The sequence below is a fragment of the Gymnodraco acuticeps genome, unplaced genomic scaffold (assembly GCF_902827175.1).
Source record: "Gymnodraco acuticeps unplaced genomic scaffold, fGymAcu1.1, whole genome shotgun sequence".
In the NCBI taxonomy this organism is placed as follows: Eukaryota; Metazoa; Chordata; class Actinopteri; order Perciformes; family Bathydraconidae; genus Gymnodraco; species Gymnodraco acuticeps.
The window spans coordinates 1,610,790-1,636,861 of record NW_022990938.1 but is presented as its reverse complement, the minus strand read 5'-3'; the positions used below and the strand labels follow the sequence as shown (position 1 = coordinate 1,636,861).

Here is a 26,072-nt window from a genome sequence, read left to right as displayed (position 1 = left end):
CGAACAAGTGCTGTAGTCTTTTCCTCGGTCTGAGCTGTAGCTCGTGCCTATTAAAGAACTACAACTCCCAACAGCTATATTCCAGTGGGTGTTGCTGCAATGGTGGTGTCAGTGGGACATTGAATGACTTTGGCTCCATCACGAAATTAGCTAGGTTTATTAATTGTACTCATAAACCTCGAGCATGGAGGCTCTTATTCCCGTAATAAACAAGCTGCAAGATGTTTTCAACACAGTGGGGGCGGATATCATACAGCTGCCGCAGATAGCAGTTGTAGGGACTCAGGTAAAAATGACTGTGTGCATGCTAGCAAGAGAACCATGCTATACCATAATGCATGCACAGTTAAATATAACATTATTACAAGAGATATTGTAATTTTTAGAGCAATAGTTAACAGAGCAGTAAATATATTGAGGCCTTTGTCGACATATGCATGATGACTGTATTTATTCATTTGCAAAGTGTGCACTGGCAGAAATCTATTTTAATCATATTTAATCAGTGCTATTTTTAGAGCCTCATCCACAACCCTGTTAGCCAACACCAGGTTATTATCTGTATTAAAAACAGGTGCATTTAGGTGTTGTGGCTGTAGCCCTTGTATCATGGGTTAAATGCAGAGAACAAATGTCACTGTGTGTGCTGTGTGCTCTGCATGTGTGACTATTAAAGAGGGTTTCATCCCTCCAATTCTATCTATTCTATATCAGGGCTATAGTGGTGTGTTAAATCTGAAGGAGAAGTTGTCATTGGTTCATTATTCATCTAACCTGTGTGTATCTGTTTTCTGTCTACAGAGCAGTGGTAAGAGCTCGGTGCTGGAGAGCCTGGTGGGCCGGGACCTTCTTCCTCGGGGGACCGGCGTCGTCACCAGGCGGCCTCTCATCCTCCAACTGGTCCATGTAGAACCTGGAGATGCCAGGAAACATGAAGATGGCGGTAAGCCCTGAAATCCCTCTGTCAGCAGTGTCTTAGACCAAGGACCATAGTCACACATTGTCTTTTGATTTTGCTTCCAGGAACAAGCCATTTGGTTTTTTTGTGTCAAGTTTGTTTAAGTTATATCATTTGCAGGTTTTAAAGTTCTGTTTTTGTGATTTGTGTTTCTTATCATTTGCAGATGCCAGAGAGTGAAAAAAAGCACTGTGCCTTTACAAAGGTGCATTGTACAGGTTTATTCCAAATAACCTGGATTAGCTTCTTAGTGCCGCCCCCTCCTTTTCTAAGCTACAGTTGTATTTCCAGCTGCTTTAGTCACCAACCTAATCACTGTAAGGTGTCCATTGCTTCTGTTAGCCGTGCTTTCTTAGCCTTAGTAGTTGTCTTTGGTGTTGTTATAGCGAAGAGAATTCTACGCTACAACTGTAACACATACGGTGTTATTCTCTCATAGGTAGAGAAGGTGAAGAGTGGGGCAAATTTCTGCACACAAAAAATCAGGTATGTATTTTTATGATGCACAATATTTAATAAGTTCTCTTTACCTTTGGTTCTATTTATGCATTTTACTTTATTTTTTTCCTTTTGCAGATCTTCACAGATTTTGATGAAATCAGGCAAGAAATAGAAAATGAGACGGAGCGGATATCGGGGACTAATAAGGTGAGAAGGCTTTACATCTATACTGTTAAATAAGGAACCCGAAATGTTGGTGTCTCAACCGCAGTCAGTACTGTTGATGGGGAAACAAATGTATTACACATGTAACCTACATATACATCAAGCATGAGGTATATGTCACTTTCACCCTGCAATAAGGAGCAGCGCCTATTGAGGGCAGTGCTGGGGCTGCAGAGGGAAATCAGTCTGCCTTTCATGGGTAGAGGAAGAGAGAGGGGGGGGGGGCTATGGTGATGATTAGGGTGAATGAGTGGCAGCTGGGCTGTGAGAATGGAAGCGGTGTCTGGATTTGTTTGTGGATGGTGGATGTTCCTAAAAAGAAGCTAACCAAAGACGCTACAAAGGAGAGGAGAACGTTTGGAGCTGGAGATTTTTCCTCTCTCCATTATTATCTATAAACAATGTGTCTTAAAGTTAGTTCAGTTTGCATATAAGGCTCATTCATGGATGTTGAGTCCTGTACATTTAAGAAAACAAAAACAGTGATTGTTTTCAGTACAAAACAAGGCCCTTATTATATAACAGGTATCATATAACAGTAGGAAAAATAAATTGGGTTGCTCAACTTCTATATATCGTGGATACCTAAAGATGAAAATATGAATAAATGAAACCTCTCGATGCTATCATCAGATTTGACCCAAAATGGCCAAGTCTGCCAAAAAGCATTTAAAAAATCTTTTGACATGCCCTGTGATGGAGCTTTTAAACACTCAGAACACGTCTTCTCTTCCTGTCCCTCTGCAGGGGATCAGCGATGATCCCATTCATCTGAAGATATTCTCTCCTCACGTTGTCAACCTCACGCTGGTGGATCTGCCTGGCATCACTAAGGTAACGCATGCTGTACTTCCTACTCCCCGTGACAAGGCTTTAATCATCTCGTACCCCCGGGGAAATGTGTTCTCCAACACTAAAACGACTACAAGATATACCAGATATAACCACTGGTGTTCATTTCCATGCTACAGTCTGTGTATTTGATATTTAGTAACTGAGTCTTGATGCTTCCTAACCACATGCTGCCACAGTGTGAGCAGGCTCTGATTTTGTCCTCCTCTGGTTGAACATGACTTAATTTGAGAAATCCCCCCCGCTGTTGTTTGTGATACATCAAATTGAGATTTACTGTGTCTTTTCTTCTTAATTGGTATTGACCCCTGTAGGTGCCCGTGGGTGATCAGCCTAATGACATTGAGGTTCAGATAAAAGATCTAATCCTGAAGCACATCTCCAACCCCAACTGCATCATCCTGGCTGTCTCTGCGGCCAACACCGACATGGCCACCTCGGAGGCTCTGAAGGTCGCCCGCGAGGTCGACCCCGACGGTAAGGGAAGCTGGAAGGGAGAAATTACTATAAGCTTTTATAAATACCTCATTTTTGGTGGGTGAATAAAACTTAATCGCTGACTTTTTACCATTTTTAATTGAGACTAAAACAGCAAATGTTAAATTAATTGTATTGTAAATGTATGTGATCTTTAATTCTCCAGTAGTACTTTACTTGATTATTTCCATTTTATAATACTTTATGCTTCTTCTCTGTTATCACTACATTAACTTCGACAAAATTAGTTATTAGTTACTTTGCAGATTTAGATTATTAATACAAAGTATAAATACTTTTGGATTAAGATCCCCTATAAAAAGTCATTAAAGTTAGTTTAACCTTTACTATCTACAAGATTTAAATGATGAACACATTAATGTGTCACTCATATAATCCAGTAATATAATTTAAGAAATGTAAAAAAAAAAGCCAATTCTGCATAATGAATACTTTTAGTTTTGGAAGTATCTTTTGATGCTAATACTTTTGTACTTTTACTTAAGCAAAACAATTACTGCAGGGTTTTACTTCATATTTCTACACTGTAGTATTAATGCTTTTACCTATGTTAAATATCCTGCCCCCCCTCTGCTCTCCAGGCAGGAGGACCCTGGCTGTGGTGACCAAGCTGGACCTGATGGACGCCGGCACCGACGCTATGGACGTGCTCATGGGCCGAGTCATTCCTGTGAAACTGGGACTCATTGGAGTGGTCAACAGGTCAGGAAACTACTTACTGAAAACACTTTGATATAACCCACCACTCATAACAGACACAAGGGACTGTAAGGTCATCTATAATGCATATTTAATGCTGGATGTCAATATGTATATTTTTTGGATTGACAGTGATAAAGGAATTCAGCGTGGGATGTTTCTATATTATAAAATATTTAAATCCAGTCATTGGGTTGAGTTTAATGAATAAGTGACAATATGATGATACACATCAGGCAACTTAAGACTTGTGGCAAAGGATTGTTTGTTGACGTGTTATTGTATTTAAAAATTCAGGAGCCAGCTGGACATCAACAATAAGAAGTCTGTGGCCGACGCCATTCGAGACGAACATGCTTTCCTGCAGAAGAAATATCCGTCTCTCGCCAGCAGGAACGGAACCAAATACCTGGCCAGAACCCTCAACAGGTAAAAAGGTCCAAATATTACTAAGACAAATTGTACATGTGTATAAAGAAACAGATATATAGAAACGCTGTATAACATTTCACGAGGACTAGGAAAGTTCAGCCCCCCAAAAAAATCAGTTTATCGGTAAGTGTGAGTTGCCGTGGCTTGGAGAAATGTCTGCCTTCTTTCCAATATGATAAACTAGATGGAATTTCATAGAGAAAAATGTCCTTTCTACTTTGATTTGATTTAATTATTTAGCCCCTTTCAAACAGAGTTACAGAGTGCATTCACATAATAATAAAAACAACATTTAAATAATAAACATTAAATAAAACAGAAAGTAAGACAAACAGAAGTAAAAAAACACAAATAAAAACACATTAAAGAAATTTAAAAGAGCAGACAGTTTGCCCTGATCTCCTCGGGCGGTCGTTCTAAGTTATGTTGGCGTTCCCTCTGCGAAATTGTCTTTCATTCGTTTAGCTTGACCAATCACAGCTCAGAATATAATTTGACAGAGTTCCTGAAGCGTCTGCCCTCCTCCTTCCCGTCAGGTTGCTGATGCATCACATCAGAGACTGCCTCCCCGAGCTGAAGGCCCGGATCAACGTGCTGGCCTCCCAGTACCAGTCCCTGCTGAGCAGCTACGGGGAGCCGGTGGAGGACCAGAGCTCCACGCTGCTGCAGCTCATCACCAAGTTCGCCGCGGAGTACTGCAACACCATCGAGGGCACGGCCAAGTACATCGAGACGGCCGAGCTGTGAGTACCTCCGCTCGGCCACTGGGGGGCGCTGTGAATCCAGCAGAGTGGGGGGAAGCAACGTGCAAAACAACTGCATTGGTTTAATCATTTAATATGATTCAGCTTATGAGTTGAGGCACGCACAGAGGAAGAGCTGACAGGAGAGGAGGCCGTGGGGTTCACATCACAGCTTACACCCCCCCCCCGCTGATATTTTTCAGGTGCGGCGGAGCCAGGATTTGTTACATATTCCATGAGACTTTTGGCCGGACATTGGAGTCGGTGGATCCTCTGGGAGGACTCGGCACCATCGACATCCTGACCGCCATCAGGAACGCAACAGTGAGCATGCTGCGCTATCCCATAACTGTTCATTAGTGAAGGAAGCACATAGCGAAGCTTTACACAAGTTGCTCTAGGCAAGGCACATTTATTTATATGGCTTTCAACACAATTCAATTAAAAGTGCTTTACAAAAATGAAAACATTAAGAGCATTAAGAAATAGTGCAGCAGAATCTCATTATAGAATGGGATTTAAAAACAGTCATTAAAAAGCAAAGAGCATAAAATATACATGAAAAAAGCTAATGTAGAAAAACACAGGTATAAAATACATGATTAAAAGTTACACTGCAGTGTAAGATATAGTTCAATTAAAAGTCCTCAGATATATGGGGCATAATAAATTACTTCTCCTTTCTAGCTAACCTGAGCCCCCCCCCCCCCCTTACCCAGGGCCCGCGTCCATCCCTGTTTGTGCCGGAGATCTCCTTCGAGCTGCTGGTGAAGAAGCAGGTGAAGCGTCTGGAGGAGCCCAGCCTGCGCTGCGTGGAGCTGGTCCACGAGGAGATGCAGAGGATCATCCAGCACTGCAGCAACTATAGCACCCAGGTCAGCAGCTCTGCTCCTCACACACACACACGCTCCTCACACACACACACACACACACACACACACACACACACACACACACACACACACACACACACACACACACACACACACACACACACACACACACCCTCTCATATCATGTCTCATCCTCCAGGAGCTGCAGAGGTTTCCGAAGCTGCACGAGGCCATAGTGGAAGTCGTCACCTCCCTCCTGAGGAAGAGGCTGCCCATCACCAACGACATGGTAGCATCACCTTCATCTTTCTGTCAGCTGCAGAGTTTCATGAGACGCTGAATAACTCCCGACTCCTCTCTTCTCTCTCAGGTTCATAACCTGGTGGCCATAGAGCTGGCCTACATCAACACCAAACACCCAGACTTTGCAGACGCCTGTGGGATCATGAACAACAACATAGAGGTGGGTACTCAACCAAACCCTCCAACATACACCATCTTTTTTCTTAATGAAGAGGAGAGGAGAGGTGGAAACATGGTGTTATTTTTAGGCCTTGAGTTCTATGTCAATATTTGTAGGTATATTTAAAAAGCAATAGTGTGCATGTAAGCAAAATAAACAAACCCAACTACAATTATAGCAAAAAAGTCGACCTTCTGCCTTTTCCGACAACGTTTCTGAAACCTGATTTCAACTATTTTGAAAATGTTACAGACAATGTTAAAAAGGTAGTCAGTAGAATTAAAGTAGCTTGTATTCATTCATTAATAAAACATTTACCAAATTAAAAAAGTCAACAAAATATACTTTGAGAATTCAAATGTTATCTTGATTTAAATTCCTTAGTGCAAATTGTTTCAATTATAATAGTTCATATTATAATTTGGTTTCTACATTTCTCTAAATTCAAATTTACATTTCAGAGTTGAATTATTACAGGCCTTTCTTTTCCTCCAAAGGACTGTGGGAAAGGTTATTGTAGGTCATTGTGGATACTTAGGAAATCATAGACAAACATCAAAGGTTTAAAAATAGCAGATGGGTACACACAAATATATTTTTTGGAAGGAGCAGAATAATCAGAATAACTTTTCTTTAAGATTTAGAATGACTTAATAATAATAATAATTTGCAACATGTGCTTTTTAGGAGGAAAGGAGAAACAGGATGAGAGAGCTGCCCTCTGCAGTGCCCAGGGACAAGGTAAAAGAAACATCCTTATTTTATCATTTATCAGCAGCTCAGCTGGTCTAATACTTGAGTTAAATGGGACTAGTGCGGTGTTAATCACAGGATGAGGACCTGTGATCCCGATGCCTCAGATAGTTTCCACTGAGCTATTTCATCCCACATCTCCCTCAGAGAGGCTTTCCACTGCCAGCCTCCTCTCCTCTCTCCACTTCTCCTCATCGCTTCTTTCCTCTCTCTCTCTCCTCTCCTGCTCTCTTCTTCCTGCTAGTCTGCTGGCAGGGGCCCGGCTGGCGAGCCTCCTGCGGGTGGAGCAGACATGGAGGGGGCCGAGGTGGGCGCAGCTCGCTGGTGGAGCATGGATGGATGAGCATGGGCTGCTGCTGGCATGCACTCTGCTCTGTGTGCTGTGCGCTGTGTTTCCCCCCTCAGCCTGTGTGCTCTAACCACTGCTGTGTTCCTGCAGAGTGCGTGTCCCCAAAGCTGCTCCACCTGTCTGACAGAAAATGCCTTCCTCTCCTTTTGTTTCCTCCTCTTAACCTTTAATCGCCTCCTCTGCTGCGGCCGGAGGCGTTGTGTTGTTCGTCCATCCCTTTCTCATGAACGTGATGTCTCACAAAACGTCTGCAGGGATTTTCTCTTCATTATTGACACAAACATCTACCGACCTCACAAAACACATTTTGGGCCATAACCCAATCATTTAGATTCCAATGATGACACTTTCTCTCAAACGATTATTAGGTTTAACTAGAGAACATTTTGTAATGGGAGAACACCAGCCACGATGCCAAAACAGGCCAGGGGTCTCTCTTCTATATTATGCTCATTAGAGGGATGGCAATATCAGTCTACGCTTTATTCCAGACTGAAATATCTCCACAGCTATTCATTAAATAGATTGCCATGAAATGTTTCTCATTCATGGTGGCCAAGTAGGACAAAACCCACTTGCCTTGGTGAACCTCTGATTTTCCCTCTTGCAAGACCATAAATGTAGCTGTTTTTTAATTTTTATTTCTCAACAACTGAAGGGACTGCCATGCATTTCTTCCCTCTGGATGAATTGTAATAACTCTTAAACCCCTTAACTTTTGATATACCGTCATTTACCTCTCTGATGCCTTAGCTACTCTGTATTCAATGCTAATTGGCTAACATTAGCTTGAAACGCTAAACAAAGATTGTTGATGTACCTTAGCATTACACTAGTGTTGTCGTGAGAATATGAGCATGCTAATGTTAGCATTTCTGCTCAGAGCAGCATTGTGAAGAATGATGAGAATTACTGGCTGTACTCTGCTCAGTCTTGGGAGCTTATAATCGTTTGTGCCTGTTTGCCCTGTGTTTGCATTATTGCATATGAACCTGCCATTATGCTACATACCATAAGTTGGTGGCCTGGGTGATGTCTGTTGTTCTTATCGTTTTTTTTTTTTGCTCCTCAGGCCCCGTCAGCCGGGCCCCAGGGGGAGCAGGACGGCACAGGGAACTGGAGGGGGATGCTGAAGAAAGGAGACGAAGCCCCCAGCTCCAGACCTGGAAGCCCCCTTAGAGGAGCTGTCAACCTGCTGGATGTGGTAACTAAACACCACCCTATCAACATGTCTCACGATGAAAGATATTTTGCAGGTAACATTACTAAAAACACCGTCTCCCCCCACAGCCTGTGCCAGCTGCCAGGAAGCTGTCGTCACGTGAGCAGCGGGACTGTGAGGTCATCGAACGCCTCATCAAGTCTTACTTCCTCATCGTTCGCAAGAATATCCAGGACAGGTAGGCCAGCTCGCTCCTCAGAAGCCTGGGGATTGGTTTCTATTAATAACACCACCAGTGGTTAACTCATTAAACTAGTAGGGCTGTACTCAATTCTTAACATTCAAAAGTTTGATGGTTTTTGAAGGTAAACTTTGAGTCTCTGTCGTAATATTTGAAGAGGTTAGCACCTTAAACAAAATACCGTAATTTACAATAGGAAAAATATAAAATGTTGCCAGCTATTTCCTTTTCTTCATATCGGTTGTAGCTTTGAAGCCATCATATAAAAAACTAATAACAACTAACCATGTCTGAAAAACAAGAATTGGTTCACTAGCTACATGTTGCTTTGGATTCTCTTTTTATATCCTACAACATTTATTTTTATTAGCCATTTTCTCGGAGTGTAGCCCCACACTAGAGCTACTTTTAATTGCATGTATTTTACAGCTTGTACTTAGACAGGCCCAGCCACCTGTAGGGTCAGACCTCGGCCCTCCCCCCATCCATCTGGGGGAGAACACAATCAGCCGGCCTTCTTGCCTCCTGGTTGTCAACCATCTGTTGGCTCCGTTTCTCCCTCGCAGTGTGCCCAAAGCAGTGATGCACTTCCTGGTGAACCATGTGAAGGACAGCCTCCAGAGCGAGCTGGTAGGCCAGCTGTATAAATTGGGCCTCCTCAACGAGCTGCTCACTGAGTCAGAGGACATGGCTCAGCGGCGCAAGGAGGCTGCCGACATGCTACAGGTAATATACACTCCCCGTACCCTCCATGGTGTCAGGTGTTTCATGATAATAGTGGTTCCTTTATCAGTCATTTCATTGTTTTTGTATTTACTTTGTCCACAGGCGTTGCAAAAAGCCAGCCAGGTGATTGCTGAGATCAGGGAAACACATCTGTGGTGAAGAGTGAACCGAGGCAGCTGAACCTGGTTTCTCCTCATCGTGCCTGAACATGAAGTTTGGATTAGCAACCATGATAATGCACTGTTCTGATCCCTGCTCAAAGTAGGTCTCCTTGGCTTACAAGCCACCTGAAAGAAATGTAAGTTAATCGTTTATTTAAAATGCTCAGTGTTGTCTAGAATGTGTGAAAATGCGCTGCTTCTGTTAGTTACTGCAGTTGCCACCCACGGTTTCTGGAGGATAGAGTGCAGCAAAGGTACTGTCAGTTTGCTGCCTCCACTATAGCATTGCACTAAGGTAACCTTTCCAGTTCTAGGTTATATAAGAAAAGTAAAACATTTATCTCCCCATCTGTAACAGTTTCATATAGGAGTAGCTGTCAGAAACCATGAAACCTCAAGTCATAATGTAATCAGCAGGGATCAGTTCACTAGATGTTAGTCCTGCCTGCATCACTTTATTTCTGCACTTATGTTCCGACACTGTACTTGTATAGAAAGCCTGTCACTATTTTGCCACCTGAAGCTTTTATCTATTAATGTGTTATTTAAAAAGGATAATGTCGAGCACTGCTTGCTGCGGTAAGTCCTGTCATTATGTTTACATATCTGCCTACATGTGAAATTGATGGTGCACTGTGATTCTTTGTGTATGTTCGCAGAATAAATGGAGGTATTTAATTGCAAAGATTTAGTTTCAATTGCTTTATTCAACTGACAAGTGTGGGGATTGGTAAGATAAATATATCCACTAGTTAACAATGTTAAGCTCAAAAGCACACATTCTTTGTTTAAGCGTACATCATTGTCACCAAAGTGAATACTGCTGCTTATTTCCCGACGCTTCCTCGGAGAGCTGCTGGTGTTTGCGTCTACCTCAGCCGGCCCTTGCCCCCCTTTCCTCTTCCTTTGGCGCTGTGGAATCAAACAATCAGTCAGTTGTACAACTCAAGAACTACGGTGGCCTTCAGGTAACATTACATCTAGAGCCAGTGGGTGTTTCTCAATGTCGAGGACGCTTCCTTGGTAGGACATGTCTTCCGAGGCAAGAATCCTTACTAGCCTCGGAAAACGAAGAATGGTGGAACAGGCTAGGTGTGCGTCATATGCGAGGCCCCGCCTTAAATGGAGTGCGATTTCCGCCAAAGATTTGGAAATTGGTCCGTGCACAAAGCATTGTGGGGATTTTAAGACCGGAGGATACACATGTGCAGCCTCGAAATTTCTTGCTACGAAGGACGCCGGGCTTGGTAGATTCCAAGAAGCCTAGACATTGGAACAGTCCTTCGGCGGGACTCGATGACGTAGCATCCTTGAAATAGTGGCTCTGGAGCATCCTTCCTTGACATTGAGAAACACCCAGAGTATCGTTCGGCTGACAAACACAGTAGACCCGCTGCATTTGTATATCATTATCCCAGGGGGAAATGATGAATTTCGCTTCAGCCAACGTAACCCTCTAAATACACACGGGCCCTGAAACTGAAACATAACGAGGGGAGGACAGACAGGAAAGCATCATGCCATTAGAAAAGGGCAGAACACTAGTTTCACTCAACAGCACTTACCTTTGTTATTATATTGTGTAACTTCCCAAGCCACCTTAACCTACCAGATATTAGCCTTGGAAGCAGGAAGTTGACTCTTTTTACCTGAATCACAACTAATGTTTTTCTTCTGCCTAAAAAGATTGACATGCATAACGGAGCGTTTGATAATGTTGTACCAATCCGTTTAAAAGAAGTCGGTTAAGAATCCAATACAGTATGGTAAACCTTATGAAAGATTGCTTTCTACTAACACGCTCTAATATTTTGATGACTTTGTTATGGCATACAGCATAAAACAAGTAAAACTCACAATTTAAATGATACTTGTTAACAGCCATAGAAAATGTGAGAACTGCGTCACATGTTCCCACTTTACATCAAGTAGGATGATGTGAGGTTAAAAGGCCTTGGTTTGCAAGAGATTATGTAACACATTATAAATCTCAACATTACCCAAGGCTCTTTAAATTAAGACAAAACAACTACTCTATCAGTAGAGATACTTTCAGCACTGGTATGAGCTGAGAGTATGGTGTCTTCTACTTACCTCTGACTGTCCTGGACGCGATGCTGGAGCAGATTGACCTGTGGGGGGGGGGGGGGGCAAACATGGAGGACTGGCTCAGCAAAAAGAGCTACAGCAGAAACATTCGGCACCAGCTGAGCCAAAGAGCGGACCCTGAGACCCTGAAGAAGAGCTCAGCTGGGCAAGAGAAGTTCCACTGACTCACCTCTAGTCTGCCCAGATCAGCTGATCATTTTTAAACTGCCTGTCTGAAGTAAAACGAATATCTGACTTCTCCCACGGTACTCAACAACCACATTGCGGTTCATCGTCAACACAGACTTTTAGTTTCACCTTCTTTGTGACTGAGTTGTTCTCCCCTGTCCGATGCTTGGTGTGTGGCCCTTCAACACACGGGCAGCAAGACTACACACAACCGAGAGGCTCACACTACTCATTATCAGTTACTCACAACTTCTGCTGCTCATTGATTCTGGTCTGGAATACATTGATCTGGAAGTCAAGCCACATTCATTTTAGATAGATGCCCTCAGGACAGCCCTGCACTGAAGAGCAGCGATACATACCAGCATCCCTATTCTGAGGCTTTTCCAGGGCTGAAGGCTGTTTGCTATTCATTTGCAATGTTTGTCATTAGCATTTTATCCGCATGCTCTACTTTCACATAGTACACAAATCAGTTTGAGTAGTGAGTATATTTTTGGTAGATGGCACATTTTAAAGGTAGATTGATTTAATTTAAATAATTTACAACCTAAAATCTGCATATTTATAAGCAAAAACACTAACTTTTGTGAATTGTATTAATAATCCTTAAAACATATTGAATAACTTTCCCAACCAGATTTCACTTCACAAACATTGTTGCTTTAAAAGTAGGTTTTTCCTGCATGAACAACCTGAGGCAAAGTACTTACGTCATATTTCTGTTTCTTCAGTTTCTCGCTGAGGTCAAACTTCTCTGACTCCAGAGTGAACAGCCACTGCCACATCTCATTGGCCTTCTCCCTGTAGACCAAACAATACATACATTCAGTAACAGAAAACTAAAAGCCAACGTCAAAACTGTAAAACTCTTAGCCTATAAAAGTATGGATAATAACTTCAAATAAAACACAGCATCCTTACTTGACTTTCTCGTCGTTGAGATGGTCGATGGAGAGAGGCTTCCTCCTGTCTGCCAGGATCTTCTTCTTCTTCTCTCTCTCCGTCTGCTTTTTCGCTCCCTTCTTTCCATCCTGTGGTGGAGGAGAATTGATCAAATGAGAGAATACAAGAAAAAGATCATATGGAAGAAGCCATCGGATCCTATTGATTATAGTGCATCATATTTATGATCTAGGTAACAGTCTCATTTATTCTAGCAATGGTTGTCGACATGTAATCTCTTTTGAGAAACAGCTTCCTGTGTATTTGTACGTGATGACTGACCCTCTGTTGGACACCAGCATACTGATGAGTCATGTTGGTCAGAGCCTTCTTCTTCTTGGCGTCCCCATCATGCTTCTTACGCGCATCTTCTAGTTCCTTCCTCTCCTTTTCGTCCTGTTGGACAGACATAAATAAAACAAACATAAATAAAGCATTTCATGTATAAGTTGAATAGAGTATCATCCAGGGATACAGCAGATAGCTCTTAATCTTTCATCCCTGGGCAGGTGAACAAAAGTAATAACATTAACTAGACACAGGATGCGTATGGTATTTACAGAACAGTTGTGGTTCTCTAAGTACATTTTCAGAGTTTAGTTTTTGTTGAACCACCTTTATAGCATCATAAAAAGCATACAAATCTGGAGAAGTTTTATTATTGAGTGAATTTCAATGTTGTATTGCTTTACTGGAAAAGGCATTATGATAACAGTGACATTAAATGTAGCATCAAGCCAAAACAAGGAGCTAATATGCCATGGCGATCAGTAGTTTGGACGGCAGCAGATGAGCGGTTACCATAACTTTGGTCATTTGATTTATTTCTATTCTTTGAGCGCCCCAAAGCAAACACTTCAAGTTGATCAACATCTGTGTTTTTGAGCTGAAGCTGCATTGTGTAACTCCTTATCAGTAAACTAGAGTAGATATACTGAAAGCACCTGGGCCAGTATGTTTATCTGTCAAAGCACAAATGAAAAAGATAGAGAAAACATCAAGAGTATCTGCGCTCTGTTGTGTAGGATAAAATATGATCGATCACACACACAATAATATGTTGGGTAATGTTCTGAAATCAAAAGTGATTAGAGGGGACTCACAGCAATACGAATCTGCCTGTCCTTCTCCTGCTCGTCCCGGACCCTCTTCTGCTCAGCCCTCTCTGTGCGACGCTTCTCCTGCTCTCACACACACACACACACAGTTATTGTTTGCTGGGTGCTGCATCACTCCAGTGATCGTCACGCTCTCCTGGGAGACTTACGATCCTGTTGACGAGAGCGAGGAGCTCGGCCTCGTCGTTCTTCCTCTGGATGAAGTGGGCCTCGATTAGAGACTGCAGCTCCGTCAGATCCTTCTCAAGACGCTTCCTGTGGATGTCCTGCACGCACGCACACACAGCTTGTATTGCATACTATCGAGGACCTCGAGTGACTGCATTACAAATAAGGGTAAGTCCTATAGCTCTTATAATCGAGAGGCAAAATGATTAGAGCCAAATATCTAGATTCTAGACAAACTCAAATGAGACCTATTTGTTGAAACATAGACAGTCAAATAACAATCAGACACATCACTATAAAGAAATAACAATCATTTTATGTCAATTAAAATAGAGTCATCATTTACATCAAAGTCGACTTTGTCTCCTCCCTCTGGGAGCTTGGGCACAGTCAACACTGGAGCCACTAACCTAAAATAATATGTCAGGGTTAGAAACAGATATTTAGATGACAGGTTCATCCATCATTTCTTCATGTATTTAGATTAAAAATTCACAAAACAAAAAGACTTACTTTGGTTTGGGTTTGGATTCATCTATTATAAAAAAAGGAGAATCACAGTTACCAAAAGAAAAACAAACTAATGTTTTGATGGTGTTTATTTAACAAGCGTCTGAGTTACAGTACCTTCATCTGCAGCTGGAGCTTCTACAGGAAGGACAAAAGGACATGTTAGTGCATCGGCTGCAGAGGACTAATACATGTAGTTTGTTTGAAAACACTATTCCACTCAGGTTAGACTCTATTTTTTATATTTTGATATGAAAAACTTCTTTAAGTCTAAAGAATATCTCTTTGCTTTGTCATTCTGGGTGGATTTGAGTGCTCTAGGGGTTTCAAGGCATGAAAGCTTTGTGTACTTTTGCACAAAGGAGGCATTTCTTTGGAAAAGTACATTAACAGAATAAGTATTGGGCATGAGGAATAATAATAATAATAATAATAATACACTTCTTATGGATTTATCCGTACCAGGAATTGAAAGAGATTGAAACTTTTCCCATGAATACCTCGGCACTAAGGTTGCCTTGCCCCGACTAAAGCACTGTGCTCATGGTGGATGCACACAGTGATGTTCAGTCACACTAACATGCAGCTCTAACAGAGGCAGGGGGCTGTACCTTCTTCTGCAGGCTCTTTGGGAAGAATACGTTGTTAGAATAAAGAAGCAAGAAAAAGAGAAAAGCTAATTAGTACATGTTCATGACAAACATCTAATACGTTTATAACACAAGAGGGACAAAACACACTGAAGGTAAAGAATATAAGGTGTGCCATACAAGACATGTTTTATATATATTTACTGGAGCTGGAGACAGTGTGCTGTACCTTCTTCTGCAGGCTCTTTGGGAGGGATACGTTGTTAGAATAAAGAAGCAAGAAAAAGAGAAAAAGTTCATTAGTACATGTTCATGACAAACAACTAATACACAGGGATGCAACCTCATCCGGTATGAAAAAGGTGACAAGGACCCGAGCCCCCCGACCCCACGGAATATCGGCTTTAAAATGAGGAATAACAGGATGTTAGCAGTCAGAACAACTAAAGCAGCAGTTAGTAATAACAGAAACGCCAAAGAGTCACATCTAATAGAAATATATAAAAAGCATTTATTTTAATTGTGTAGCAGTCAGTTTATCATTTTGAAAATGTATTTTCATGCCTCTGTGCAAGGCGTAGTCTTTAAATAAGTTCATAAACTCAAGTACTATACTTGGGTACAATTTTGTGATACTTGTACTTTATTTAAGTATTTCAATGTTTTGCTACTTTGTTCTTCTACTCCTCTACAGTTCAGAGGTACATGGTGTACTTTGACTCCACTACATGTATTTATCACCTTTAGTTACTTCACAGATGTGGATGAATGATGTGAAATATAACCAAGTGTTGAATCAGACTTTAGTTCCACTTGGAGTAAATCCACCAGCTACCCTGCAGTATACAAAGCCATTCAAACTAGCTGCACCTTCACCAGCTTTGAGAACACTTTCATGATCAATCATTATAAAACATATCATATATATTATTCTGAAATGGACCAATCTGCACGATGACTACTTTTACTGTCGCTACTTTCACTATATTTAGATGAGAATACTTTTCTACTTTTACTTGAGGAACATTTTGAATGCAGTACTTTTACTGTAACAGAGTATTCCTACACTCTGTGTAGGAATACACAGAGTGTATTACTCTACTATTACTCAAGTACAAGACCTGAGTACTTCTACTGTCGCTACTTTAACTATATTTTGATGATAATACTTTTGTACTTTTATTTGAGGAACATTTTGATTGCAGGATTGTTCCTACACTCTGGTACTTCTACTTTAACTCAAACCTGAGTACTTCTACTTTTACTCAAGTACAAGATTTGAGTACTTCTACTTTTACTCAAGTACAAGACCTGAGTACTTCTACTTTTAATCAAGTACAAGATCTGAGTACTTCTACTTTTAATCAAGTACAAGATCTGAGTACTTCTACTTTTACTCAAGTACAAGACCTGAGTACTTCTACTTTTACTCAAGTACAAGATCTGAGTACTTCTACTTTTAATCAAGTACAAGATCTGAGTACTTCTACTTTTACTCAAGTACAAGATCTGAGTACTTCTACTTTTACTGTCGCTACTTTAACTATATTTTGATGATAATACTTTTATTTGAGGAACATTTTTGATTGCAGGATTGTTCCTGAATACAAGAGGGACAAAACACACTGAAGGTAAAGATTATAAGGGTGTGCCATACAAGACGTGTTTTAAATGTTTTACTGTGTTGCACTGGTTGCACAGGAGCCTGTGACCTAACATTTTCATCGTCATAACTACACTGTATGACTGTACACTGTTGGAGCAGGAGAGAGTGTGCTTTACCTTCTTCTGCAGGCTCTTTGTGAAGGAAATCAGTTGCATGTATAATAAAAGCAAGAACAAGAGAAACGTGTATTAGTAAATGTTCATGACAAAGATGTGACCATGAAAGATGGATATTATATGGTAGAAAATAAAATGTCATTTCCTTCTGCTGTAGGAAGTTCTAAGGTGGTGTGAAATAGTGAAAATATGATTAGATGTTTACAGTGCACATTATATAGATAACATTTGTCAATTATATAATTAGAAATATGAGATGCACTACTTGGTTTAAGAAGAATAACAAGGTGTTAAAACGTTTTAGAAAATCCCATTAAATTAAATGTGCTAAAATGGGTGTATTCAGTGATTAGCAAAGACTGAAGATACAGAAGCTAATATTGAAACAGGGAAATGAATGGTTTAGGATTAAATGAGGTAGAAAATGAGTCGGTAATGCATTGAGCAGATGAGCACAAGAGTCTGTGTTCAAATGATAAAAGGGTATGCAACGCATGTCAGACTCATGATGGCACAATCACAGCTACACAAACAACTATTATACTATAAAAACAGACAGTATGGTGCATATTCATATTTAAAGAGGACAATTACCTTCTACTTCAGGTGCAGCTTCTTCTACTTCAACTTCCACAACTATATAACAAGTAATAAAGCCAAGTTATGCTATTCTTGGAAAAACAACATGACACAAACACAACAATATGCCAGATGTGTGTACATTTAAATGAAAGATGTACTGACAGAAGTAAGTCATGCAAACCTTCTCTTGTTGTATTCATGACTGAGAGAACAAAGTATGGATTGATGGGTCGATGGTTAGACTCTGAGCTTTGTGATATCGTCTCTTGGGAAGAACTGAATCTATTGCTGGTGTCTGACTGAGCTAAACTGATCTGGGATCAGATGATGAGCCTGTGAGCTGTAACAGGAATCATCTAATCCACATTTTGGTTCAGCTTTCACATTTCCAATTATATTTATCAAACACGACACAGCGGTGGAACAGTGGGGTCCTTTCTCAAGTTTAAGTGGCAATTCAGAACTAATGAAAATCCTACTTTATTAAAAGCCCACAAGTATTGTCCACCGTGGAGTAAATACTCCTTCTGAAATGTAGAGGGCTAAAGGTATGAAGTATTATATTCAAACACACAAACTAAAGGATAACATGTAAAGATAATGTACTTTCCAGCACTTGTGCTCAAACGTTTTTTACCAAGAAATATCACAATGCTTCTTTGACCAAATTCTGGCATACGTTAAATATCTTGAATGCAATCCTATGAACATATACACAATTACATCAGAGCGAGCCAAGACTTCACTTGGCAGCGACTTCAGAAAACTTTCCGTGCAACTTTTGTCAGATCACAATTGAAAGATTTATGAATCAAACATTGCAGTAGTAAAAAGTGGAGATAATTCAGTTAATAAGTTGCTGTTTCACAGGAAGCTGACAGAACGGTGTTAACAAAGGAAGTGTCAGGATCAAACAGAAAACACAGTATTCCACTCGTCTCCCATCAAAAAGCAAACCACAGACTTCTACCACACAGCATGCACACAACATATTATGTGATCAGACGGTAAACAAGGCACACACACATGAAGCCGTGCAGAAGCTTTACCTTCCTCCTGCTGGGCTTCTTCCTCTGAGCAGACATAATAAGGTCAGCTACGTCTAAAGCTTGAAAGTGACATTCTGCTTTCAAACCCCACTGAATGCTCTCAAAGGCTTACTTACCTTCCTCCCTGCAAAAGAAAAGAGATGTTGCTGTGAACTTCTACGGCTATCGGCTGCTCAGATCTGAGAGTAGATTTGACTTAAAGCACTAGAGACGCTACTTAAATGCAATGGATGTAACTTACAGCATCTCCTCCACGACTTCTTCTTCTCCGGACATCTTCAACTCCAATGACCTGCATCAAAGAGGAAAAGCAATGAAGTCCTTGTTTTGAGATAGTCAAATACGTTTTATAAGTGACTCACACATAATATAATTAGTCTGGATATGTTTATTTTTTAATGTTCTTCTTGCCATGTTTTGTATCTTCTTGATATATTCCCCTTGTCTTATCGACTGCAGTGTTTTTACAACCCCTGAGATTCCTTTCCCTCGGACAGATGGTTTCTCTCTCTTCTTTTATTCTCCTCTCAGCTCCTTTGTGCAAACAACTAAACCAACGCCTCGGCTACATGTTGAAAGATTGGAGCAATTGTAGAATTGAAAATGATTCAACCATGGGCACTGAGAGCAGAGGCTTTGAACAGCTCCAGGCTAATCCTCAGCCATTTCCTGTTGGCTCAATGCAGCCGGCTGGAGTCTGAGCAGCGCTGAAACCACCCGGACCGAGCGCCTCTGAAGCTGAACATTTCATACTGGCTCAGATATGTTCACTCCTAAACAACGTTCCAGGTGCTCAAAAGGCTCTGGAGTGGTGCGCTGCGAGAAATGTCCATCACAATACGTCTGATATTCATGCACATTATCCTTTTTCTGATTCATGCTGTTTAAAGGGTCCCTTTTAAAGGTTTTCACTTTCCTGTTGTGTGTTATATAGGTTTGTGTGCATGTAAATGGTCTGCAAAGGCTACAATCCCAAAGTTCCCCCAGAGAACTCCACACACACTCTGCCTGAAACGCCTCCATTGGACTCAGTTGTTCCCTTGTGTAACTTAATGACATCACTATATAACACTTACACTTCTATTGGCTACGATCCAACACATTGTACGTGCTAGGCTAAAGCGGGACATCTTTAAACGGTTGACCAATCCCAACAGAGCCGGCCAGCTAACCAATCAGAGCAGACTGGGCTCTGGTTTCAGACAGAGGGTGAAAAGAGGTGCTGCAGCACAGGCAGAATGAGACAAAGAGCTTTTTGAACATTAAAGCACAACATACTAATATGAACTTGGAAATGCCCAAAATATGTCCTCTTTAAAAAACAGATTTTAACAACTCAAAGGTCGTTTCACCAATTTCACATAAAGATCAGATTACTTGAGCTCGACCTCCAAACTGAATGTCTGTTTCAAGGTTACAGGGATGGATTCAACTGGCATCTTAAAAGTCCCCTATAAATATATCAGTTACATGTCAGCCTTGGACAACAACCCTACGATTGTTTCCACGTGTTTTGGAATAACGAGATCATAAGAACCGCTGTCAGAAGGCTGGGGAGATCTATTTTTAAGAATAAATATATGTGCGTTTGAACAGGTGTGGAGCTTCTCCTCCAGACAATGAGTTTGGCTCACCTCTCCATACTCGCAGTAAACCAATGTGCTTATTCAGACGGGCTATTTATGTCGCCGCGGTTAGGTCAGCTGCATGGGGAACATTTGTAACAATGCTTCTCAGGAGGGTGACTTGCTACTTAAAACACATTAAGTATTGAGTTTAATTATTTGAAATACATGTTGAATGGGTGCGATGTAGAAAGTTCCACACTCCCTCCTCCTGCCTGGCTACAATCCCATTCTTTCCAAGTCCTTTCAAAGGGCCAGCTGCACATACAGCCATATCTACACCTCTGCTGTATATGGTTACCACCCAAAGTCATGCTTCTGTTTAAGATCTGCCAACATATCCAACATCATGGTGCTGTGTGGCTGTTCCTTGCGTCTTCACATTGAGCAGTTGACCTCACAAAAGGATTAGGAACGAGACATTAGAAGAGGAGAAAGTGAAGAATACCATCTGGTTAAAGAAAGGCACTGACTGGAAACCCAGAAAGAATGTACATGTATGAGGGTTGTCATGGCAGAGGTATTAAACGTGTATTTGCTTTAATGCGTGCGGTCAGTCCCCGTCTGGGTAGAAAAGGAAAATACCACAGCGGCAGGAATGCTGCGGGTGCTGGTTTCAGCATTAGGCAGCAACATTAAGCCAAAGCCCAAAGCATGCTACCAACACAGCGTCTCAGGGGCAAGCTTAGCACCTTTAAATCAGCCTGCTCAGATTCGGAAGAAAAGCCATCATCAAATCTACATACAGTAGGGGCAATTTAAATCATGCGTGACCTTGTTAAAATCATTCACTTTTTGTCAAATATATCAATTTGTTCAAAACTGCTTAGTATTAACTGTAATTCAATATAAATTCAAAACACATTTGAGTTGACCTTTTTGTTGTCAAGCACCCAGAGGTCATGCACACGTCTTACCTCTCGATTATCCCTGAGGAAGAGATGGGATTGGCAGCAAATTCAGTTCTGGTACTTTGAAATCCAGACAAAGACAAGTTCAATCATCCTCCCACAACCATAAGCACACTTAATACAGCCCTGTCCATCATGTGACTACATATCTCCTCTGTGATTGGTTGGGATTGTCAGTTCTATTGTTGGAGGCAGTTGATGAGTTACACCTGGATAGGAATGCTGCCTTTAAGGGCACCTTGTAAACTGGTACATTCGAGGACTGACATTGGAAATACAAACTCCACCTCAAGGTATTGTTCAGTTGGTACAATGTTGCTGATTTTCTTTGAAATCAAACTGGCAGAGACGCTATGTGTTGCTGAGGTCGAAGTAGGCTATATGTAGGCTACAGTAGAAAGGGCCCACAACACACTGATTGTTACGTAATTCCTGACAGCAGAAGAATAAAACATGTGTTTTTGTAAAATTCATACTTTTCATATATGTTGTCTAACTTGCAGGGAAAAACATATATTGTATTTGGCACCAAAAAATGCTGAAAATCAACTCAAATATTTTTAAATTGTCTTAATAGTAAGTTATTTCATAAGAAAGTAAATTAAAAAATGATGGTAATTTTTTTTACACAAGTCTATTAACTCCCATTGACATCCAGTTAACTCTCAACATACCAAACTTAGCCACATTAACAGTTAGCTAGCTCAGAAAACCAAAGTATTCTACCACATATTACAAAACATACTTGACTCATTTTTCACATTTCCCACTCAGGTGATATTCCCACACTTACCTCAATGTACTGCTCAATTCCCCACGTAAAATGCAGCCGAGAAGCGTCCTCCTCTTCGAGCTAACATTAGCAGTTAGCCATGTTTTCCCCATTACATTTATATTGTTTCATAAAAAGTATCCCGCGGCTGGTGTGCAACACTTTGTTTAGTCCCATGACCGCAGTATCCGTCTTTCAGAAACACAATCCTCTGCTAATTAGCGCTAACCACAGCACCTGTGGACAGCCAATCAGAATGCAGCAGGGTCAATCAATGCCTACCATTTTTGTTTTTTTATCACTAAAGATTTATTTAGGATGGCATAGCGTTGTTTTCAGGACCTGAAGGCACCTGACACAGATAATTGTTGTGGCCCTGTTCCGGAAAGTGGAATAAAAACACACATTTCAAAACTATCCTATCAGACAATGATATAGGGTAGTTTTGAAAATTAATGAACGTTTCTGAGTAGGCTACAGTACTACACTACACTTTACAGTTTGTTACTTAACAGATTAGAGCTGTGTACCTTTGCTTTCAATTAAAATCCCTGTATCTACAACTGTTGAATATTTGTGATAAACTGAGGGATGATATGTTTCTTTAAGGGTTGAGTAAATTCTCCTACTTTGAAAGCAAATTCAACTACTTTAAAATCCTCTTGGATCAAGTCGAGTTGCACCATCACAAAGCAGTTTTTCTGAGCTCATGAGAAGTTGACAGCGAGAAACATATGATCTTGAGACAGTGCTTTAGAACCACCTATATGCTAAATATGAAGGAGTTAACAATAGCACAACCTTAAACAAAATAGGTCTTTTCAGTATGAAATGCAGTCTTAGTAAAATGATGGAAGGAAACTTAACCATGTGGAATACCTCAATGTCTTTATTGCTGTTTTTGAGTGAAGCGTACAATGTTTAAAACATTCATCCAGTTGGAAACTGCCCATTTGTATGACATTGGGAGTGTTTAGAGAGGCTACAGATAGTGTGTTTTGCATAGGCTTCGCGCTACACAAACAAGTGTCTGGTTAAACATGGAAGAACTTTAAAAAACATAAAATGGACACAAAGGTTGTAAAAAACAAAAACAATACGGCATAATGAAACCGCTGTATTTAAAAAAACAACAACATACATGTCACATTAAATCACGCTTGAAAATGTTTTGGTCAAGCTCCCCTGCTCTTTTCAGGAGCCATGGAATGTGATTGTCACACTTTTGAGCAGTAACATCAATTTAATGCCCCGGCAAATCGTTAATATTATCAAAGCTTGTGCCGCGCAAAAACTATAAAAGGGAATGTGCTACTTAAGACCATGTAAGTGAAAGATAAGCAGGAGAAATCACAAGTCTTAATATTATACGGCGTTGCTTTGAGGCTATCATGTACTGTACCTCAGCTGTCATAAATGTGTCCATTGCAATCATATGCCAGAAGACTTACATAGTGGTAAATATCCTTGCATTGTACTAGTATCTTGCTATATGCTTAGGCACCCTGATTTTACTTCGTATGCCCTCAATGATCGCTGAGCATAAGAGTGTGCATAGAGGCAATAGAGAAGTTAGTAAAAGTTAAGGTAGATAAAAAAAAAGTGGGTTGGAATGCCGATTTCCTACATTGTAAAACCTACAGCGAAGGCACCGTGTGCAGCTGCTTCTTAAAGAGGAATGTTTGAAGATTTTAAAGTGATCAAACAGGTACAAAAGCTACAAACACAGCTATAGAAAAGGACAAAACACATTAAAACATAAATAAAATGACATGAAGGATAATAAAAGTCATAATGGCCTTCTGAATATTCAACACTCCTATCACCACCGAAATTAACTGCCTTGTTGGTGAATACAAAATAAGCAAAAAAGACCTTTTGTTGCGAGTATAAAGATGTTATATAAGATACAGTATGATATTCAAAACATCACATGTGCTAACATATATTACTCAGACCATTGCTGCACTATTGGTAAGACATAATAAAAGTGAGATCAGCTAAAATCTACAAGTGCTTATATTTCTATCCTGAACTGGTGAACGTTGAATAAAATAGCAATGTGTGAAGCTTTTGCTTTAAATATAAATAAAATAGGAGATGGAAAATGAACTGTGGGAGGGAGAGAACGGATTTCAACCATCTCTTTGGAATGTGGAAACTACTCCGTCTCTATCAACCGTCGGCATGGAGAACAACACATAAATCTAAATTTAATTAGGTTTTTTTCTTCCTGGCAGGATCGTATAGAGTAATTAGTAATAGTAATTACAAATGTCCAAATTTCACAGCATTTTGTTTCTTTTAGAAAGCAAAAATCATTGTGCAAAGGCACTACACGTGGCGACCGTACAAAAATATGATGCTGTTTCGGTACAGTGCGTGGACAGCGTGTCTCCTGTCCCTCCGTTTTCTGGGGTGGTCATTTTTTGGTTCTTAAGAAAAAGTCAAAGGAAGAGTCTTGGATTGTCGTGGTCTCCAGCTTTAGTGGCTCCTTCATGACATTAGTGTCCCATACCTGGAGAAAGAGGAAAAAACCAGTCCATCAGCGGCTTCACTCTGAGTCTCAGACAGCTGTGGGTTAACAACTCTGACCTTTCCGACACACAGAGCAACACACACCACGTGCAGCGCAGTGTCAAGGTGCCATGTTTACTTTAATTAAACGTCAACAGAATCAAACTTAAAAGGAAAAAACATCATATCTTTTCATTATCTATTTCAAAGAATCTAAATAATTATACTTTTATTTCCTTTTTCCTGGGTAGAAAATCTTAAAATAACTTTATTAACCAGGGAACAACACAGAGGGATATTCTGGGGGTGTTATCTTGACTGACTGTATTTGGCTGCCCCACTTTAGCATCACACAGACCCTCAAAACTCACATTTAGAATGTTAAGGCTCTAAGAGATTAACAACATGGAGATAGACAAAAAATAAATCATTCGATTAGTCTGAAAACCTTGAAGCGTTACAAAAAAAATGTACGCAAGTAAATCACTGCACTTTTGGAAAATTGTCAGACTTCATGCCAACAATTCAGAAACTTAGCTGAGACGACGTTATTTTTTTAAGCACTGTAATACAGCCGAGCATGTGGAGCGTGTGGCTGCTAACGCGCATGTGGTCCTGTGAGGTGTCAAATGTCTGTAAGGTCCCGCAGCCAACTATGAGCACTAAATACAAAATCTATACAAAGCCTCTGTCATCCTCTGAGTCAGAGTGTGATGGTGTGCTAATCTCCAACATACCAGCTATTAATGTGACAGACACGCTTGGCAGGAGCGCTGCAGCGAACACTCACACAGGAGAGGCCGGGGTGTGAGCAGTGGACTACACACTGAAGTGAATAAGCTGAGAGGTTTAAGTGGCGTCAAGGTGGCTGTTGAGCATGTCTACAGAGTGTGTATCTATGTGTGTGATGCTGTGTCCTTAACAGCCAACACATTGCTCAGACATGTAAAGAATCCCTCAAGGCCAAAGCCCCTCTTCTGTCTGAGGAGGAGGAGGAGGAGGCTGCACTCACGTCTGATTTCAAAATAGCAAGCAATGTTAAAGTGGCATCCTAGCACGCTGCGGAGCAAAAGGCCAAACGGCGATCTGAAAAAGACTACAGGCGAGGCCATGGAGGGTCGGATATTGGTTTTGTGACACATGGTGTCGTATAAATCAAAGAAGCGGTGACAAGATGACAAGAAGGTCACACCTTCCTCGGGAGAAATGTACTGTTTTTGCTGAAGTGCTTTGTACGGAAGCACTAAGAGGAAAATGAGAGGGAAACAATCTGTGTATTAATGACTTGAGCAGGTTTCTCAGGAACATCTTTCTAAATTACTCAGTAAAAATCATGTGATGTTACAAAATAAGTTTGCAGATTTGTTGTAGTCTGGCACATTTAAATATTTTTTTATTGTAATCTTATTTCAGCCACAAGAGGCGGCAGTGCAACACTTGCCTATGTTTCTAATCAAGTGAGATCAAAGTAAATAGCTTTCAAGATCTAAATAGTTTTCTCTACCGAGTTTTAAAAAGGTGACTAAACATTTTGGCAGGGTATTTTCCTGTAGTTGTCCGGATGGTTTTTGTTCAATAAAGAAATGATGAATCTAAATCACAACTCCAGAGCTTGATAAAAAGGGCTGGAAAAATAATTGGCATGCTTCAACCATCCTCTCTTCAGGAGATATTTGAGGAGATGGTGAGA

General features: G+C 40.7%; 3 protein-coding genes across 10 annotated transcripts in view; 1 reads left to right on the top strand and 2 right to left on the bottom strand.

Annotated features, from left to right (window-relative positions):
- The first annotated feature begins 70 nt into the window (after positions 1-70).
- LOC117558227 (dynamin-1-like protein) lies at positions 71-10,223 on the top strand. 3 transcript variants are annotated; one of them, XM_034234261.1, is made up of 19 exons: positions 71-286; positions 802-943; positions 1,398-1,444; positions 1,535-1,606; positions 2,372-2,458; positions 2,791-2,953; positions 3,556-3,676; positions 3,971-4,102; positions 4,642-4,848; positions 5,052-5,172; positions 5,568-5,723; positions 5,881-5,970; positions 6,052-6,144; positions 6,832-6,885; positions 7,142-7,204; positions 8,319-8,450; positions 8,537-8,646; positions 9,216-9,375; positions 9,478-10,223. In XM_034234261.1, exons 1-19 carry the CDS (start codon positions 185-187, stop codon positions 9,532-9,534), a joined length of 2,109 nt encoding a protein of 702 aa, XP_034090152.1. In that variant the 5' UTR covers positions 71-184; the 3' UTR covers positions 9,535-10,223. The 3 variants fall into 3 exon arrangements, with proteins under 3 accessions (XP_034090152.1, XP_034090153.1, XP_034090154.1); XM_034234262.1 differs by lacking the exon at positions 7,142-7,204; XM_034234263.1 differs by lacking the exons at positions 6,832-6,885; positions 7,142-7,204.
- On the bottom strand, positions 10,224-21,158 carry tnnt2e (troponin T2e, cardiac). Its single transcript, XM_034234267.1, has 15 exons — positions 21,100-21,158; positions 18,799-18,849; positions 18,674-18,681; positions 18,558-18,581; positions 17,521-17,562; positions 16,927-16,941; positions 14,558-14,579; positions 14,391-14,454; positions 14,026-14,142; positions 13,862-13,939; positions 13,041-13,154; positions 12,738-12,847; positions 12,527-12,617; positions 12,061-12,101; positions 10,224-10,448 (listed from the first exon to the last, which is right to left on the bottom strand). Exons 2-15 carry the CDS (start codon positions 18,831-18,833, stop codon positions 10,406-10,408), a joined length of 804 nt encoding a protein of 267 aa, XP_034090158.1. The 5' UTR covers positions 18,834-18,849; positions 21,100-21,158; the 3' UTR covers positions 10,224-10,405.
- A 1,574-nt stretch (positions 21,159-22,732) lies between these two features.
- cald1a (caldesmon 1a) overlaps positions 22,733-26,072 on the bottom strand; it is a 55,851-nt gene continuing 52,511 nt past the window's right edge. For all 6 annotated transcript variants that reach the window (XR_004570808.1, XM_034234237.1, XM_034234239.1 and 3 more), the window contains one exon: positions 22,733-24,383. Coding sequence is in view for 5 of the 6 variants with exons in the window: in XM_034234237.1 (XP_034090128.1) it covers positions 24,370-24,383 (14 nt within the window). In the remaining variant the exon portion in view is untranslated. The remainder of the gene's footprint in view (positions 24,384-26,072) is intronic.

Coding starts and splice junctions, on each gene's coding strand:
- LOC117558227 (XM_034234261.1), top strand. CDS start 185: ATGGAGGCTCTTATTCCCGTAATAAACAAGCTGCAAGATGTTTTCAAC. Junction 5,173..5,567: donor CCGCCATCAGGAACGCAACA/GTGAGCATGCTG, acceptor CCCCTTACCCAG/GGCCCGCGTCCATCCCTGTT. Junction 6,886..7,141: donor CTGCAGTGCCCAGGGACAAG/GTAAAAGAAACA, acceptor TCTTCCTGCTAG/TCTGCTGGCAGGGGCCCGGC.
- tnnt2e (XM_034234267.1), bottom strand. CDS start 18,833: ATGTCCGGAGAAGAAGAAGTCGTGGAGGAGATGCT. Junction 12,618..12,737: donor CTCAACGACGAGAAAGTCAA/GTAAGGATGCTG, acceptor TTTGGTCTACAG/GGAGAAGGCCAATGAGATGT. Junction 10,449..12,060: donor ATCAATGAGCAGCAGAAGTT/GTGAGTAACTGA, acceptor TTGATTCCACAG/CGCCAAAGGAAGAGGAAAGG.